Source organism: Dendrobium catenatum, unplaced genomic scaffold, assembly GCF_001605985.2.
Source record: "Dendrobium catenatum unplaced genomic scaffold, ASM160598v2 fragScaff_scaffold_71, whole genome shotgun sequence".
NCBI classification, from domain to species: Eukaryota; Viridiplantae; Streptophyta; class Magnoliopsida; order Asparagales; family Orchidaceae; genus Dendrobium; species Dendrobium catenatum.
The window spans coordinates 1913727-1933437 of NW_021318533.1; the positions used below are offsets into that span (position 1 = coordinate 1913727).

General features: G+C 35.9%; 2 protein-coding genes across 3 annotated transcripts; both read right to left on the reverse strand.

Moving 5' to 3' along the window:
• Positions 1-292: 292 nt before the first annotated feature.
• Positions 293-15404, reverse strand: LOC110104260 (probable magnesium transporter NIPA4). Of its 2 annotated transcripts, XM_028695498.1 has the most exons (10): positions 15054-15192; positions 12103-12167; positions 10510-10566; positions 9517-9607; positions 9263-9423; positions 9020-9147; positions 8784-8921; positions 5156-5248; positions 795-900; positions 293-718 (listed from the first exon to the last, which is right to left on the reverse strand). In XM_028695498.1, exons 2-10 carry the CDS (start codon positions 12155-12157, stop codon positions 624-626), a joined length of 924 nt encoding a protein of 307 aa, XP_028551331.1. In that variant the 5' UTR covers positions 12158-12167; positions 15054-15192; the 3' UTR covers positions 293-623. The 2 variants fall into 2 exon arrangements, with proteins under 2 accessions (XP_028551331.1, XP_020688943.1); XM_020833284.2 differs by lacking the exon at positions 12103-12167 and having other exon boundaries at positions 15054-15404.
• Positions 15405-17129: 1725 nt separating this feature from the next.
• LOC114579770 lies at positions 17130-18350 on the reverse strand. The gene has a single exon (XM_028695356.1). It carries the CDS (start codon positions 17637-17639, stop codon positions 17145-17147), a length of 495 nt encoding a protein of 164 aa, XP_028551189.1. The 5' UTR covers positions 17640-18350; the 3' UTR covers positions 17130-17144.
• Between the last annotated feature and the right edge of the window lie 1361 nt (positions 18351-19711).

The window sequence follows — 19711 nt, forward strand, 5'->3', positions numbered from 1 at the left end:
ATAATCAAGGCTAAAAATTAACTATTTGTCTTAAAATTGTTCTTTCTTATTGTATTTATAATCACCTATAATTATCTATGCTAGCAACAATCATTTTGTGGCAGATGTAGATAGAAGAATCCTTCAAGATGTACAAATAACCTCATTTGACCAGTGTAGTAAAACAACAAATAAACATATCAACAAGCCCTCTTGTTCTAAAATAATAATTCCTTAAACCAAATTGTTAAAAATACAATATGGCTCAAAAAGAAAAAAAAATGAGTTATATGGTTTCATGTAACAAATCTGGTAAAGCCAAAAAAAAACACAAAGAATGATTTATTTTATGAATATTTCCGAGATAGATACAATGGCACTGCATAATCCATTTTGTTCATGATTTATTGGCTTGAGCATATTCAAATCAGTGTGGAGCCTAATGCCTATCAAAGAGAGATAACAAGGATTTCCAATATGATCCACAAATTCACTGATCTTTGAAGAGCCAAAGAACTCATTTTCCCTCTCCATCTCTGATAAAAAGAATGTCCCAGTATTCATTCAATCAGGATTGAAGAGATGTGCAGCCTGGGTAAGCTTTATCAGAAGTAATTACCAACAAAAAAAAACTTCGTATATCATCAATGGTTCTGGCGTGTGAGAGGAATTCCTTCTGAGGCAAATGAATCCTCGTCTACATGTTTAGGAAGGCGTAGAGGCAAGGATGATGCAATACCTGTTAGTCATTATGTTTTTTAATAAGTTCCTAAGGAGAATATATTGTAAAAAAGAAATGTATTTAAGAGGCATACCATCAGACATATCCTTAGTTTTGTGAAGAAGAAATGTACCAGAGAGGATTGTCACAAATCCACACATCTCTGTTACAATCTGGGTTGGGTTTTGCCTATCCCAGTCCTGAAAAAAAGATGGAAAGTGGCTTAGTAATCAGTACAATTTCTCTCCCTTGGTTTCAGGAATTCTATTTTTATCGTGAAGGGTCAAAGGTTACATCCGTATTTGGCTTGCGAAAAACTCATTATATAGAAGTTAGGCTTTTAAAATCTGCAGATGCATATGATTCATGGTGAACTCTGCACAAGCAGGTAACTTATATCACCAATGGAGTCCATACTGGCAAGGTGTGTAGATTTGTTTCAAAGCTGCAAATAATCTAAAACAAATACCGTATATCAACATCGGATCAAGCGTATGGGGTGCTGTCATTTATGAATTTCCTTACATGAACCTCTAGCTTATGCTTGCATATCATTTTCTTTCAGGAGACCAATGCTCACCATCTTCACAACTAGGTGTGTAAATTGAGTTATGTTGTACATATTTTAGTATAGACTAGGGTTGCAAACGGGTTGAGTCGAGCTCGAGCCAGGAGGTGTTCGAGTCGAGATCAACTGTCAAATATTGAGCTCGAGATCGAACGCGTGTCGAGCTCAAAAACCGAGCTTGAGCTCGACTCGTTCCATTGTAATCGAGTTCGAGCCGCTCGTCGAGCCCCAAACGAGGTCCGGTTTGCCTTCCAAGAAGCATGGCACGATCTTCCAAAAAATTAATTCTCGATTTTAATTTACCTTAAAAGTAAAATTGCACAGAGAGAGAGAGAGAGAGAGAGAGAGAGAGAGAGAGAGTATTGAGATTTGAGGCTGTTTTTAGATTTGACAGAAGAGGAAATGAATTTTAGCAATTTGCATTTATTATAGATAAGAGGGGCCAAATAAGAGGAGAGAATAATTTCAGGTGGTTTTCCAAGATTTCAAGTAGGATTTTTAAATTTCAACGGGCAAAAATTTAAGCTATCGGTATGGCCTTATTATTAATTTTTTTAAATATTTAAATTTAATAATTTCGAGCCGGTCGCGAGCCAAGCCTTGTCGAGCTCGAGGCTTGATAAGCTCGGCTCACGAGCTCATAAACAAGTCGAGCTCGAGCCGGCTCGCGAGCCGGTTCGGCTCACTTACACCCCTAGTATAGACTGTCAAGTGCTATAAATTTTAATAAATTGGCACTTGACATGCTGTACTAGAAAGTCTTTTTATTAGCCAGTCTTTTAAATAGGAATGCCCTTTAAGCCATTAAGCCCGTATTGCATTAGGAAACGTATTTTAGAGAACTTTGCCTGGCTGCCAACTCTCAGATCTTCTTTGTCTCACAACATTTCTGTGATTCATCCACAAGCTTACTCTCGATGCTTCCTCCTTGATGTGAGCTATCACCAGTCATCCCAACCTCCTTCCATGCAGGTCTTTGATTCCTTGCCGTGATGCGGAGATGCAGGTCTTTGATTTGTTGCCGTTGACTTCCATATCGGCTTCAAAATTAATGGGGATCCGCCCCTACATCTCAGACTCCATGTTGGTGTAATATCCTCCATTCCTCAGCAGTACAAAATTAACCTCCTCCATCCACTTTGGTAGTCAATTTGCCTCTGTTCCTCGAGAGATTATTCTGTGCGGACACCGGATGGGAGAACCGTCCGGCACTGCTTGGTACCGAGCTGTACTGACACGCGGTATATAGTGCGGTACACTTTTGGGGTGACGTGACGCATTTTTATTGGTCTCTAGAAGACGTTCGGACTCTGCACGTAATAATTTGCCCTGTTCCTCCATGGCAAGTCCTTTAACGAAGACATCACCATCGTCATTAATGATGAGTGGAAACAAAGATTGAGTGAGATGCAAATGATATTGCTGGTGATGCACGATGATGACAATGCAAACCATGCAGTCTACATTGTTAAGATGATGATGAGTGTATACGAGTTGTGAGTGGATTTTTTTCGAGAAAATTTTCCAATATATTTTATGGGGAAAACTTTCATGATTCATCTGCAAAGGCTCGACTATTTGATTTTTATTATCTAAAAAATTTGAAAATTCTCTTAGGAAATTTGTTTATAGCTTTAGATTGTTCGATGCTGTTCAGTAGCTTCTATTTTCTGCTGTATTTTTTTCAGAGATCTTTTTTTTTTTTTTTTAATTTATGCTGATGGAGGTGAATAATATATGCCATATTTCCTAGTTCTCAGCCCCAGTCCAAAGCATGTGAACAAACTATAGCAGCTGATTTATGGTAAAAGCAGGAACACTTCCAACACATATTCTTGAGAAATCTAACCTACAAAGTAACACTTTGTTTTGAGAAACATAAATGAATTTAAAATTCAATTCTAATATATTCATCGAGTCAAAGAACAAAGAAACCAAGGTTTTTAAAACCGGACATGGCTGCTGGTTGGTTCAACGGGAATTGGCTAGATAACAGGTCCGACCTATCAACAAAACTGTTCTAGCTCAAACCGGGTAAAAACCGGACGTACCGGCGATTCAACCTTAAAACCGATGAACCGGCCATATTTGAAAGAACAGCCCGATTTGAAACGTGATCAAAGGGCCCCGTCAATTGCAAATCGAAGGGTCGAAATGAACTTTCTGAATGTGTTTCATAAAACTAAAACCGTATAACCCTAAGCTTATTGTGTAATTTCCTCCCACGCTGCGACTGTCTCTCTCGTTCTCGTTTAGTCATATTTGTCTACTAGATTTTTCTTCAGTATTTAGGTTATCGTGCTTCTCAGAAGCTTCACACTCCATCACAGGTTCGTCAGTTTGCCTCCCATTGGCTGTGGCAGAAGTTTTAAGTTTGATCACCCATCATAGGTCCATCTATTTGCTCACCTCCTAGCTTTACTATTCTAAGCTACAATACAATTACTGCTCAATTCCCCTATTAACCTGTTTAGTTTTATGAAAAAAAAATCTAATCTTGTTCCTTGTGTGAGAGGTCCCTTTCCTGCTAATTTGTTCTTAGCTCAAGAGAGAGGGGGACAAAAATAAGAAGTGGGGGAAGGGAAAGAGGAAGAGATCCATATGAGAGGCCATGGCTATGTTTGTTGTTAAAAATGAATAGATCGAATACAAAATATAAATCATGATAAGATCATAAATAAAATGGTTTTGTATATTTTTAAGACTAATTCTTCACACAGTTTCTTATTTTTCTTGAATTATAATTGTATAAATGAGATGGCAATTACTGCTCACTATGCTCGAATAGTCTCCAATTCGCTCTTATTTAAAGGAGTTCTCCTACAAATTCATTAAGTATTTTTCTACTTCTATTTTTATACTTGTTCATTTTTTTCATTTGCATTTATCTTTTCATTGGTGATTTTTTAATTTAATTTTCCTCACATATCTGGTGCTAGATAAATATTTGTCAAATTATTTAGGCATATCTCCTTCTATTTGGTCTTCAACATTGGAGACTAATCATGTGTCTCCTAACTTTAATAAGGTAAACAAGTATACAAGTTTTATGTTTATGTATGCCATTCTTCTTTTCTTTTCTTTTTTTTTTTTTAATTTTTTTCTTCATTTTCATATTAGGTTTTATCTTCTTTAAAGCTAAATGAATATTTAACCTTAGTTGTTGTAATTGCCATCTTCACAATTGTTGTAGTTGTTTGGAGAGAAAGAGACCATGCATTAACCTTCTCCTATTCAAGGGAATCGAAATGGCTAAAGACATCCATCCTTATTAGAGAATTGGCAGAAGTCTTAAGTGTTCTATTAAGTAGAAGTTTCTCAATAAAGCTATATGGGCTTTATTGCTTATAATTTTAAAAAGAATGTATTATTTATGTTTTATACTTCATAGTTATTTATTTTGTTTTATTTTTTCACATATTTCAATTGATTGGATCATTATTATCTCAACTATATTATATTTAAATAAAATTAATATTTATTGCGTCATCCCGTTGAACCCCGATTGAACCATGGAACTGTTAACATCTCCTTCATCCGGTTCATTGTCTGATCCGATTTCACAACATTGCAAGAAACCTTCATAATTTCATGCATAAATGCCCTTCTTATGAACCCCTAGCTTATGCTCACAGAAGAAACAACTTCAGCATGGTTTTAAAAGTCTTTGGCTTCATGAGACCAACCCTTACTAACTTCACAACTTTGAAATTTTTTACCTAAACCTAGCCTGCACTCTCATGCCTATCAGCCAAACCAATTAAAATGTTTTAAAAAAATAAAGCAGATTAACCTCCCAGAGACAATGTTGCTGCAAGAAAAGATAATTCAACACCAACCTACAAATTTATTTCTTTAAAAACAAAGAGAAAAGCACATGCAAATACCTTGAACATGATCACACTAGCCAGAATAGTGAATGATGTGAACATCACATAATATATTGGTGAAACCACGGCCGTATTAAATGTATCAAGTGCCTGCAAAAAAAAGGACAAAAGTTAAGTATTTGAACAAATGCCACTAAATTTTCTTTCACGTGGCATATCACACATTAAAATCAAGTTGATAATGCTCCCTAGTTTTGCATGCAGAAATAATTCTCTTTAGTTTCATACAATGCAGTCAACAAGAGATGTGCCTGGTAAACTTTAATTATGAAATGTACTATTACTGATAGGAAATTATTTCATAAGATACAAAACTAAATTGAACTACCAGAAATGTAACTTAATCATTCTACTACTATAGGTTAAAAAGCACAGGTGCATGAGTCAACATGCATAATTCCAAGTGGGAGCCCATTTGTCAAAGGCTCAAAGCTTAGTCTGTGTTTGGATGAAAGGAATTTGAGTGAAAGGAAATTAAAAAAAGTTTGAAAAGTTCAAATCAATGGCTACAGATTCATAATCAACCTACAATGTTTTTAGAATTCATTTCATTTCCTTCACTTGCCTTAAATCCAAACAAAACCTCAGGGAATTTGCATCCTTAGCAAAAGCCTAGTTAAATAATCCAACGAGAAAAGTGTCTTCTGAATTTGAAGAATGCAGATCATGGATAAATTTGCTAAGCTACGGATTCAGGTAACAATATTTAGGTAACAACCTACGAGAAAAGTGTTTACCTTATTCAGGTTTTTAGATTTCATTTCATTTCCTTCACTTGCTACGGTCCAGCCGGTCCCGTCGAACCGGCTTATGCAAAACAGACAGAACTCTCTGCCCTCTTGTACGCGCCGAATGCATGCCGCAAGCTTTCAGGGGCTGTTTGGAAGGATTTTTTAGGATTTTGGGAGCGAAGTTTGAATGTAGGGACTGTTTAGAGATTTTCTTTTGAATTGTATGCATTAAATAGTTTATTTTTCTAAGGTTAGGGCATCTTGAATTTGGCTGAAATTTGAGATCTCCTAGATTTAGGTTTTCCTTTGGGCTCTAGCGGCATCTAGAGATTTGGGAGAGATCGATCCTCCCCTTGAATTGAGGATAAACTGTATTTTGCTATTTTTCAGTTCTATTTCATCAAATAATACAAATTTTCTACTGTTTTTTTGGTTTTGTGTGAATTCTTGTGGAGAAAGCTCGTTGTTTTCCGAAGATTTATAGGAAATACTTAAGATCTAAAAGTACTTCCTATCACAATATATGGTGTCTCAAGTACTCTATTAAGAGTTGAGACTAGGTGCCACTGCAACACAAAACCATTGATTATCAAAAAAATTTCAACTGGGTAGCGCCTTGACCACATCTTTCCTTAGGAACATGTGCCCTAAGCCCTATCAATCATGAGCAATTCAATAAAGTGCTCTCTCTTTCTTTTTTTTTTTCTTTTTTTTGGTGTTTTGCTTAGACATATTGTAAGCACGTGTAATGCTATAAAAAAGTTCAACCTTCTCTTCAATGTATCTTCTTTCTTGGTCAAAAGAGCAATAAAACTAGTCCTTACTTTTATTCTGAGTTACTAGTTATATTGGTAACACTTTTTATCTTGTTCATTTCACATAAGATACAATTTACAATTGCAATTTCAACTATCACGGTTTGGGATCTCCCTACCTCCTTTCCATTGGATCTTAGGCATGCATCGGTTCCCATCCTAGATGCTCTCTTCTGGTTACCTTTGGCAGGGAAAGCACAAGCCTGGGATTAAGACTTCTATCCTTTCTAATTATTCTAATGCTTTACCTATCTCTTGGCACAAGCAACTCTAGCACAAAAAACATTCAATTCGATTTTCTATTTATGGTTGGTTGGACCTCAAGGAGGGTCTTAAGACAGCAGATGCTTTGATAAAAAGGAATATTCAGGTTACACCAATTTATGCTCTTTGTATGGCTTCTCATGAAAGTGTTAACCATCTTTTTTTCGAATGTGATGTTTCCTACCAATTACTATGCAACCTCATACCTTTGCTCTCATCCTTCATGCTTCGGCCTAAACTTGAGGAAGTGCTGGAATTTTTTGATGGTGATAGTTCATTACTAGTTCACGTTAAGAATGATTTTTTTTCTTATGATTGCTTTACTACCTCTGGAGGGAACGTAGTTCGAAGAAATTTGGGCATCAATTTAAGAGCCACTCTTCTATTCTTTGGGAATGTAAGCATGTTTCATCGCTAAAGCTTTCAAATTGGAAAAACTGGGATGTTTTTATTAACTTCATGAGAAAAAAATGAAAGTCTGTTGTTCACTATTTTGGAGATTTTTGCTGCTGTGGGGCTTCACTGTTTTGTTTAATCTCTGGATGATGATGATGGGTAATGGGTTACATCCCTGGCCATGATGTTTTTTTTTTAATTCTGTCTGAGTCTAGATAGTTTTATTCTCTTGCTATTTTGTTTCTTTTTTATAGCATCCTCTATTTGGGCATACTTAGTAGTACCTTTTTATTTTTTTATATTGTACATTGAGCATTACCAGTTTTTTTAAAGAAGCTCTCACATGTCTCTACTCTATTGAGTAGTCATAGTTCTCATAGTTTCTTTGTAACCTTTTTACAGTAATGAAATTGTACTTGGCCCTTGACTTTCCCACAAAAAAAAAAGTATAATGGTTTGTGAAAGTGTTCTGAATTATTACATCATTACTATTTTTATAATATAATGTAAAATAATGAATGAAATGCTATTCATTTAATGACATCTTAATTTTTTATTTTAGTGTGGATTTAGTTATTATGCACTAGTCTTTTACTAATACATTTTTTCAGGTTTTATTACATTGCTCTTCCATTTTGTGTGGTGATATCATCATTATGAGTAAAGTAATGCAACAATTCCCAAATAGTTCGACTTAAAATGGGGCATCAACTTGTCTTTAATTAATACCATTAAAAAAAGTGTTAAAAGATCTCCCTCAGATCTTTTGACGCTGATGAGATATATCCTATCAGATTTAAGGTCTTCTAATTAGATATAAAGCCCTTATTTTATATATGAACAGCAATGGATGTTATTTAACACGTTCTTTTATAGAATGAACTAATAAATTCGAATTTGGTCTACCAGAAACCATAAGGGAGCCCATTACTACTCTGTTTAGTTGTACACGAAATGTCTCTTTAAGATATCATTTATTAATTTTCAGAAATTAGCGCCTTCTTGGAAAGAAATGTGCATGCAAATAATACCATCTAGGATATATGAGGTGTCTTACTTAGATATGAAGTTCTTAATTCATATATGAATATCAATGAAGATCATTAATTTAACACATTCTTTTCAAGCATTAACTATTTTGGCCTCGTTTTATGTGTGGATTTATTTAGAATACGTTATTATTCTTTTTATCTGTGCAAGAAATGCATCATTAAGAAATTATTTATTATTTTTCAAAAAATAGCACCTTCTTCATAAGGAAAGCGTGCAAATAAATAACAAAATCAGAATGTAATTTGACAAGTGAGTCTGTTAAGGATGTTCCATTTATACAAAAGCAGCAATCTTCAAATTAGAGAAATATTGATAGGCCCAGAATGCAAGGTTGTATAAACTCAAAAGGAAAATGCAACAAATTACCTTATTTAAATAGTTCATTTGGGTGATCACGCATATGCCAACAACCATAGTAAAAGTCCATGTTTGGGGATATACTAATTGATTCATCCCAGAAAGTGTCAACTTTAAGGCAATTCCAAGAGCTTTCACGCTCATTACCTGTTGAGGACAACGGCAAAAATGTCAAATTTTTTAAAAAATTATACCAAATGCTACACAGAACCTGTATTTTGTAAATAGCATAAGCAATTACGTACCGACAACGAACCTACAAGAGAACAAACTCCAATGTTCACCATTATATGCGTGTGCCCATACTGAGGCACGAAATATAATATAAGTACAAGTACTGCTGCAATGACTATAACTGCATAAACTAGAAAAGCTGCAGCATACATAGCCGTGTTAGATTGCAATTCCAACTAAATCATTAAAAAGAGCTATAGTGTTGAATTACATAAAATGATTTCCTGGTTAGGTAGGTAATGGTAATTACCAACCTGGCTCAGTAGCCAAATCCCACACTTCCTTCACAGATTCGATCATACGCTCCTGTGGTGCATGAAGAACAATTGTAGTTGACCCCACAACACAAAGTGCACAGCCAAGAATACCAAATACGTGAAGCTTCTCCCGCAAAATAATGTGAGCTAGAACAGCACTGCAAGAGCAGAAAGCCCCTATAAAAATGATTATATAAAAATGATTACAAAGATATTTTTGAAATGTTAATTTGTTGTGAGACTAGTCATACCTGATAATAATGCTAAGTGCACCAAGTGGAGTAACCAGAATAGCTGGGGCAAATGCATAAGCAGCAAAGTTTGCTATTTCTCCAACGATCACTGTTGCATTACCACACAAAAGTGTTAGTTACAGAAAACTCTAAAAACTACATGGTTCCTAATTGTATGATCATCAACTTGTACTGTAAAAGGTCATTCCGCACGAATAAGCTCATGATTCTATACCTCAAAACTGCACCAAAGATCTTGTTGCACTATAAGTTATCAAAAGGCACTTACTTTTTGATGTTGACAGGTCTATTCTAATATATATCATATAATAAGGGGCATCCATGTACAATTTTGTGCTGTAACTTTTCCATTAGAATTCATATAGTAGCCATGTTGATTCTTCGACTAAACTTTGTGCCATATTTAAGTACAGCATATGATTTGTAGAAAGACATGCAAGATCAATTAGTAGATTTTTTATTACTAGATAGTCTATTAGATGGGTTGGCATTAATTGTTCATTATGGGCTACGAAGCTTTGCTTAATAAAACAAAAGATAAGTAAATATAATCAGGAAAAGTATGTTACTAAATTTTTTTTTTCATGACTCATGATATGCTGATTTGTACATATAAATAAAACCTTATATTTCCTTATAGTGACCACTAGAATGTCAAAATTGCCTACCAGATGGAAAGAAATTAGTGTTCAAAATACAAACTTTAGACGTGGATGATTAAAAAGCTGTAAGATGGCTTTGTCTATATAAGACTGCTCGCCCAACAAGAGCAATAAAGACTGAGCTCTAATCATGCCTCAATGAATCTTCTTATACAAGAAGATCATTAAGTGTCCCTACCAAGTAGCAAAATGTTTGAAATTGATGATAAGCTGGCACGATCTTTGATGTAGTTAGCATGTCAAACCATTTCAGAAATTTAAAATTGAAAAGAAGAAAGATGGCTTAAAAAAGGGAGGTAGCAAAATAAATAAATAAACAGAGTCTTACTTGTAATCATTCCTACCCACCAAAGTGGCTCAAATAAGTAAGAATAGCCACCAACACCTAAGATAAACCAAAAAAACTCATTTAACATAAGGACATGTAAAGTTAAAAGGAAAATAATCAAATAATTTACAAGCAAGACATTTGACAAATTTAGAAATATAAATACATGGGGAAGCCACTTGAGCACCAATCAATAATACCAACCAATGGATAAAAGAAGTCTAAAATAAATCATTAGTTTAATTAGGGTGTCCTCATGGATTATCCATCATATCTCTGCAGTTAGTAATCAGTTAATTGTGATCCTGGTTCCAAAGATGGAATTGATTTACCATTTCGTTGAATTGGAAATTTCTCATTTTTTTGTGTCTTCCAAGAGCCAACTTATTCAATCACGGAAGCTGTATTATGTAGATTAAACCGTAAACCATACAATACTCGATTTCACAGTGGTCATTCACATTATGCCTGCACATTAACTCCAATTACTATCTTAAAGACATCATTACTCAAGAATTCCTTTTACTTCACTTTCCCAAAACATAACAGTCACATTAAATTTCCTGCGCTATGACATTTATAATAAGTATGCTTCAAGTCTTTTCCAACATAACTGTCGCCCTTCAAAACAATCTAGTCAACAGTCATAAATTACTGAAATTTATTAATCCAAATAACAGGTTATTAATTAATATGTTAGTATCAGTCAGGTAAAATTGGCAAAAAGTTGATACAAAAACAATTCAAATAGAAATGATCAGGTCATGCAACTTCTGTAAAAAAGGCGGTACAATTTCATTTTGAATTTCAGTATAAAATCAAAATATCAAGTCACACTTGTGTATAATTTATTGAATTCTCTGATGAATCTGCACTTTCACCTTTCCTATTTCCCCATGTGGCATGGAGCCATGATATAGGTATGGGTTTGAAGTTGCTCATTCAACATATTTTCTCACTGTAAGGCACGAAATCACTGAACAAACAATGGTACTATGCTAAGCTATGTCCCGTCTTCATTGACAGCTTAAATCCATCCCCAGGCTAAAGCATAGGCAGGTACCAATTACGGCTTCTCTTTCAAGGCTTGCATACCTTGATACAAAGGAGGAAATCGTCTTTCAATGATCATCTAAGATTGTTCTCAGGAAAACAATAGAAAATAAGGCCATAGATTACTAGGGTAAATGAAAATTATGTCTAAAAAAGGAAATTTTTCCAATAAGTAGTCCATCTTCGATCATTAGATCATTATTCTATAAAGTGCCTTAGTTAACCAATAGACTCTTCAAAATTCAACCTTATAGCATTGTTCGTCTTACAGGTTTGCTTTATAGGTGACCTTCAAAATTCAACCTTATCAATGTCAGTATATTTGGTTAGATACTCTTCGCATAAGTGTGCCTAACAATGCTATGCCATTCCCAGCTGCACTTGAAGCAAATCTCATATAAGGTATTCATGAAAACAGCATAGCCATAGCCCACATGCCCTAGAAGTTCTAGTATGTGCAGTTTCAATTGCAAGTCTTGTGCAAGTTACATCAATTCAGATCATTCAATCATGTAGTGGTAGCTTCGCAGTAAAACAGACCTGAGATAACAGAATTTTCTTCCAAGATCAAGCACCCTAATGTCCGCCATAGCATGCAATGAGCACTGCAGTGGTTTTGTACAACTTGATTAGGAGGGCTGAACTACTACCAGCACCATGCACATCCAAAAATCTATGATAACCAAACCGAACAGCAACCTCAACTAAAATATGTTCTTTCAAATATCAAACAAATGTTCAAGAAACTGAAGATGGACAGCTCCAGAAGTGATCAATAGCTATCAATAATATCATAAAATTTTGCATTAGCTAAAGCCAGCTAAGATTTCAAGCTAACAAAACAAAATTCTCACAGAAGATGATACTAGAACTGTAAGTCTACAGTAATCAATTCAATCAAGGCTATTTAGGCTTATGCAGATGCAAGTACTAGTGTATTACTATGCTTTTTGGATCATGAAACAGCCCAATTGATTAGTATGAATTTTGACCAAAAACAAGAACATCAAGCAATTACAAAATTTGAACATTACTCAGTTTCGCTGCATCAAAGATGATATAAGCTCTCAGAAGAGCATGACATCCAACACAAAAGATCTATAGTGTTGAATGGAATTTGTCGACACCTAGATCACTTGAATTAGATTTTGGAAAGTTTGAAACTGACCCAATTGGTCAATCTGAGGACATCTAGCTTAGTTCAAGCTAGTTTGGTCAGCCTAATTGAGTTATCATTCACCCTATGTACATTGCGAATAGAGTTACGTGCCAAGAGAAACCTAACCAGCCTCCCAATCTCCTCATTGCAAGCAGCATGATAGTAGCTCTAATTGCGCCAGTATGCACAAATTATTGCGCAAACTATTTTAGAATTTCTAGATGTTACGGTTCTGGCTGAACCATCCAAACTAGCCCAGGTGGGACCGGTTCATACCTATAGGAGGCCGGCTAAGCCGCCTCCTATGATGGCCGCCCAATCACGCCCCCCCGCCCCCCGGGAGGCTAGGAGAGAGAGGGAAGGGACATAAGGAAACTACTTGAATTAATGTTTGTTTTAGGAAATCTTTTAATAGCTTTTACTAAGAAGACATGTATTAAAAGAGAAGAGGAGGCTAGGGTTAGGGCATGCATGATTTGAGTTATTCTCTTGAAGTTCTCTTTGGGTTTTGAGCTATAGATTCATCATTTAGAGATTGGGAGAGAATGGTCCTCCTCTCGAATTGAGGATTAATTGTATCTTTGTTTCTTTCTTGTTTCGCTTTGATTTCTATAAGACTATCTATCGTTTGATTGTTTTTCCACCATATTTTCTTCCGTTTTCTTGTTGTTTTACCGATTATTGTTAGGTTTGCTAACGAACTCAAGTATTTCCCATTAGGGTTACTTGCAACCTAAAGCATTTCCTATCACTAGACTTCCCAAAGTTATCATGAATTTGATATTTTGCTATTTCACAATATGTTTGTCTCAATATTCCTCTCGAGAATAGGATGAACCATATAAAAATAATGAAACATTATCGTCAAATGCCAAAGGGTTCATTCAAGAGACAACAAACTTTCGCAGAATTATTCATGTCAATTCAATAATTAAAACTTCAACCCTTCTCCGCTGATGAAATCATCCTGGTATGCTTACATCACTGATTGAATACATTGTTGACAGTTGGCGATGGAAGATTAGTTTGGAGGAGTTGTTGAGTAAGCTGATAAGCAATGTCTTCCAATCATGACTAGGTCATGGAATAATGTAATTTTTGTTGATTGTTAATGATAGTTGCGAAGAATATCTAGAATAAGAATCAAAATACTCCTTGTGAAATTTACAAATATAACTCAGTTTCTAACTCAGTTGGCATATTTCTCTCTACAATGGAAAGAGCACTTGAGAAACTCCCCATCATTGATAACAAGCCGACAATGATCATCTTATTTGCCTTAATGATAGAGTCAAACTCTCTACATACAATGACAATGATTGAGCCACCCACTACCATATGACCTTTGGACTACACTGATATTGCGTATACAATCTCGCAACCGAAATAGCAACAACGGAAGTGTTGCATGCAACAGCTTGATAGCACCAATCTCCATCACTTGAAGATTGAATGTCGTTCATCTCTCAATCCAACTATCCTAACACCGCAATAGCTACTTCAAACATTGACAACATCGCTCATTATGCAAAGAACAGAAAATATTAAAGACTGCAACAAGCAATATATCCCAATATGTGCTGACAATACAAGAGAGACCATTATTCATGTTTCTGTTGTGGTTATAGCTGACATGGGAAGACCAACAATGGTGCCCTTAGTGTCATCATCAGTGATTGCTTAAGAGGTACCTTATAGGCTTATACCAAAGTCTTTCCAACCATCTTTGTACTTATTTTTAACTAAAATAGCGGAAACTATTCAATAGGATCATACACCATGGTTTTTACACTCCAGTTCTTTTCCACATAAAAATCCTTCTTTCTGCTATTGTATGTGCATGCTAGGACTTTAAGCTACAATGAAGAAAATCATTAAATTCTATCGGTTTATAGAAGCCTCACCGGCAAGCAACAAAACTTCTCCAATATGTATAGTATAAAATTGACGCCATCAAACTTCCCCATCCATTCTACATATTTCCATGAAAATGTTCAGAACGAATAACACTCAACTTCATCAAGCAGCCTACAGCCGCCACTAACAGTAATACTGTTCTGCACTTCAAACTGATTTCTTTCCCTACGGACTGACTTTATTTTCCATTTCCGTGAAATAGCACCCTCATAAATCACAAGTTACCCCATGCCCAAGCTATCAAAAACAAAAAATAAAAATAAAAAAGCACCGAGGAAACCGCATCAAAATACCAAATCAGCAAAAATCCACAGCTCTGAAACCGATAGCATCCAGAAACGATACTAATCTCCAAGCCAAATTAGATAAGTTCCAGAAACGCACAGTTCAGATCCAATGAACGTAGGATCTTTACCTGCCCGAACTCCGGATGCCCCGGCCTTCTTCAGCCCCTTTTTCTTAACAATAAAGCTTGCGCCAATAAAGAAACTTGAGGACAGTGCAAGCACCAGCCCCTTCACATTATCAACCGACATTCCACTGTACGCTTTAATCCAGCTCCCGGCGGGCACGATCCCCGGCGCCATATCTCTGCTCCAGTCCTCTCCCCGCCGCTCCTCACGCCGCCCATTCCATTTCCCGCACCATCGATGCAATCTCTTCGCTTTGCAGAGCAAAGATCTCACCGAGTCTGCCTCTCCGAGATCTGAGGCGGAGAGCGAGAGTAAAGAACCTCGAAAGAAAGATTCACTGCTTTACCTTCTCACGTATTATGGGGGGTATATTGAGGAAGTGGAAGCAGTAGCATGTACAGAACAAAAGACCCGAGTTGGGGACCAAAGACGGGACTTGTGGCTGGAGAGGGTTGTCGATCGATGGAACGTATTGGGTGCGGTTAGAGTGGACTCAGTTGCCCAGTTCCTTACTTAAGTTGGTAACGGAGGGTCGTGTTGAATGTTGGTCGAAGTCTAACGCCGGGATCGGTCGGTGCGCTGGTAAGCCTATCGGATACCGGATATTTGCCGTCGCGGATCTCGCGCGGTTTGGCATAATACTGACAGGCGCCGTTACTTGATAGTGCGGTTACCGAACGGAAATGTCCGCGGACCGTCCGTGTTAGTTTTTTCATATATTATTGATTTAAAAAATTACAATTGTATTGATTTAAATAATTTTTTTAACCAAAATAGGTTAACGGGTTGAGTTCAAGTCATTTAGGTTGCTAGCAAGTCATTCGAATTAATGGTTTTGACCCGTTTATTAAACAGGTCGGATTCAAGTTGATTGGAATTTGAAGGTTATAAGCTTTCTGAATCTTTAACCATAACAGTAAAAAACTTTGACTTCTTGAAACCATGAAGTGCTTAAAATAAACTCTATTTTTGCAATAGAAAAGATTTACTAGTGAGATAAATAAGCAACTTGTTTCCACTACAATCACCATGGTTATCATAGAATTTACTTGTGAAATAGCTTCCAGTGTGTAATTTAACATGATGTTTAAGGATTTCGATTTTGAGGCCAAGGAAATTTAAGCAACGACAAAGGAGGGAGATGCAACAGCCTAAAATTTGTAAAATAAATTTAAATTGAAAATTCTGAACTGGAGCGTTGTGATGCTAGGAAGCATCAGGAAAGCACTGCTGCGGTGCTGAGCTCTCTAGAAATTTTAAAAATAATTCAATGATATTAAGCTGAGGTGGCACTACGGCGCAATACTATTTTACATGCTAAGCAAAAATAAAAAGTAAAATCCATCTCAAATTTTCCCCTTTACTAGCAGACCGGTCATTTTTTTGTTTTTCAACTAAAAACACCCATACATTCTCAATCTTGACATAATTGTATGTATGTATGCTAGTGGTGTAATCTAGTCGAGTTTTGAGTCGAGCTTCAATCAAACCTAAGTCAAACTCGGCTCATCCCATCAAAGGTATGGTTGAACTCGAGCTTGAGATCGACTCATGTATTGAGCTCGAGCTAGATCGACCTTTTAAAATCCTTCTTTACTTGAGCTGAACTCAATAACTTGTAGGAGAAGACATGACAACAACAACCTAGATGGCATCTGGTAGCTCGCTAGAGAAGATGTTAAAGAGAAATCGGGACACAGCTCAGTGGAGAAGGCATCAACAAGAAATTTATTCTTTCTCTCTCTCTCTCTCTCTTTTTTTTTTTTTTTAAATGATAGCATTATAGCGGCAATAGTTTTTAGGACAACTATAATAATAAAATTTACAGCAACTTTAATTTCATAGCTTTAACTCTTTTTAAAAATAATAATAATAATAACAACTACTTTATCTTTCTTTTATTATAAAAAGGATCGAAATATATGAGGCAGCTCATGAGTCAACAAACTGAGTCCAGATGTGCTCGAACGTAAGCTTGTATATCATTCGAGCTATAATCAAAGTTTGAACTCGAGCTCACGACTTGATAAGCTCGGCTTATGAGCGGATTAATGAGTCAAGTAATTAAGTGCCTGCCTGCGAGCCGGTTTGACTCATATACCGGGTTTAAGTTTCACCTCATAGAAAGATCGATCCCTGACGCTCAAAACTCCCAGAATCTCATTCCTCCCTCTTATCACAACCTCAAGCCCACCATCAATAGCAGCATCAAGCTTCTCTACCCCTTCTTTCAGCCCAACTGAACTGCTCCTCAGCAATTCCACACTGCTCAAAAGCCTATCCCTATCCTTCACTCCTTTATCCACTTGAGCCTGGAGATCTACTATCATCCTCCCCACTATCTCATGCTCGAAGAGCATGAAGCCAGAGCTCTTCGGCGCTGCAAAGGCCCTCTCATGAAACCTGCAATGAAGATCACAACTACCCAATTCAATCGAAACTGGAGAAACTATAGCCGAAACAAGGAGCACTGATACCACAACCATAGCCCTCTCAGTTGCAAGCATGGCAGCAGTAATCCCCTTATTTTCTTTACCCCTTCTTTTAGCTTTCACTCTGCATCCTAATCTAATAGTTTCTCTCATCATGCTGCAGTAAAAACTCTGATTTCCGGCGGAATTTGGCTGGAAATCTTTCTAAGGATTATTTTACGGTAACATCTTTCCGAGGTGCGTTTTACCATCAAACAATTTTATGCTGGAAATGCTTATTCCCCATAGATTTTGGACATTTTTCGACGGATTTTGTCCACCGTTAACACGCATTTGTCCTGTAGTATCATCTTACCACAAATATTTTTGACTCTTACTTACTAATTTCTTAAACTTTATAGTGAGACCGTGACTTTTTTTTTTTTTCAAATTTTAAAATTCTCATAAATATTGGGATGGAAAAATTATTAGCCAGATAAATAGCTAAAACAAGGCCATCAAAAATCTCTCATATATTTATATATAGATATTTGTCGGTTTAGGGTATGCTTGAGATAGCTTTCTTGTTGCTTTATTGTTTAGCACAATTTTTTTTTTACTACTACTTTTACATTATTTTGATAATTTTTTTGATGAAAGGTTGTTTATGTAACCAAATTAAGGATTTCTTTGGATAACTTTCTTACTATTTTCTAAATTAATTTTTTAGCATCTCAAGAAATTTTAGTACTAAAAAGTTGGTTCAGAAAACAGTAAGTGAATTGTCCCAAATGAAGCTAATTCAATTATTTTCTCAATAATAACTTCACAATCAGCTTATAAAAAATACTAAAGTCATTCCAAGCATATTCTTAATTTTATTATATCTTAAAAGTGATTTTCTATTGTATATTTTTAAAATAAATTGATTATTGAATGAATTATCAATTTTTATTATTATTTTTTTCTTTTATTTATTCATAAATTTTGTTATTTCTAATATTCTCTCCGTATGTACTTTGGTTTACATTTCGTTTCCTTTTTTACTTAGATTGATTTTGCTGAAAAGGTAAAGAAAGTGCTTTGATTCGTTCCTCTAATTGTGGAAAGGATCATGCATGTACTTCTCTCAAGATTTGATTTGCGATAACAAAAAACTTTCTCATAAAGAACGTAAAGTTTTTTTTTTTTAATTAGGAACATAGCCTAATTTCATTCAATAGAAAAATTAATTACAAAGATTGACGCACCACAAGTCCACAATACAGCAACCAAAAAGAAATCCAAAATCCAAAAACTGAACATAAAATGAATAAAAATACATCCAAAAATCATATATCAGTCGGAGGATTAAAAATACATCCACGTAATCGTATCCCTTCGTTCGGTACTGCGGCTCGGTACCGTTGATGTAGCGCATTCTGCTCTCTGGATGTCATTCGACGTCCGGCCTCCGCACAAAATAATTCTCCAGTCAGAGAGGCAAATATTTTCATGATTGTTAGTATGATTGTTCACGGGAAAGAGGTTGCTAGTATGATCATCTAAGGGGAAGAGGCATGGGTGTTATATCATTTGTCATAGTCTAGGAGCAGCCAACAAGAACACCCCAAGCAGATTAGGATGCTTCACAATATCAAGAATATGATTGAGCCTCAAGGCTATCAATAGATGAAGTCGCTAGCTTTGTATAGGCATATATAGGTTTCTCTTATTGACCAAGTGAATGGCTCCTCTCGAGATAGGACGAGTTAGGGCAACTCCAATGAAACGGCAAACAAGTATTTGTCGTTCTTGCTTTGCTCCAACCGACTGTCATTTTTGACACCATTTGATCGCGGATGAATAGTGCGACGCCAATATTGGCGTCGCACTATTCATCTTCGCCATTTTTTTGGTCTATACCGAACTTGTCAAAGAAACACACGAACGACCGTTATGGATAAAATGACGTTCGATTGGAGACGCCCTTACCCTCTTGTTGAGTTGAGTGGCCCCTTTAGTTGGGGTTGATAATCCTAAAGGGCAAGTGACCTTCAGTTCAGACCAAGCAAATGACTCCTATTTTGTTTCTCTATTCTTGATGAATATGGTTAAATCTTCTCGACTCATATAGTCCCAATATTAGAATAAGCGATAGCCAAATGGATGAGTGTGACTACAATTTGAAAAGTTATGAGTGAAATAGCTAACCTTAACATACCCTAAATATTTTATTTTTTGAAAATTTTGGACAAAAGTTCTTTCAA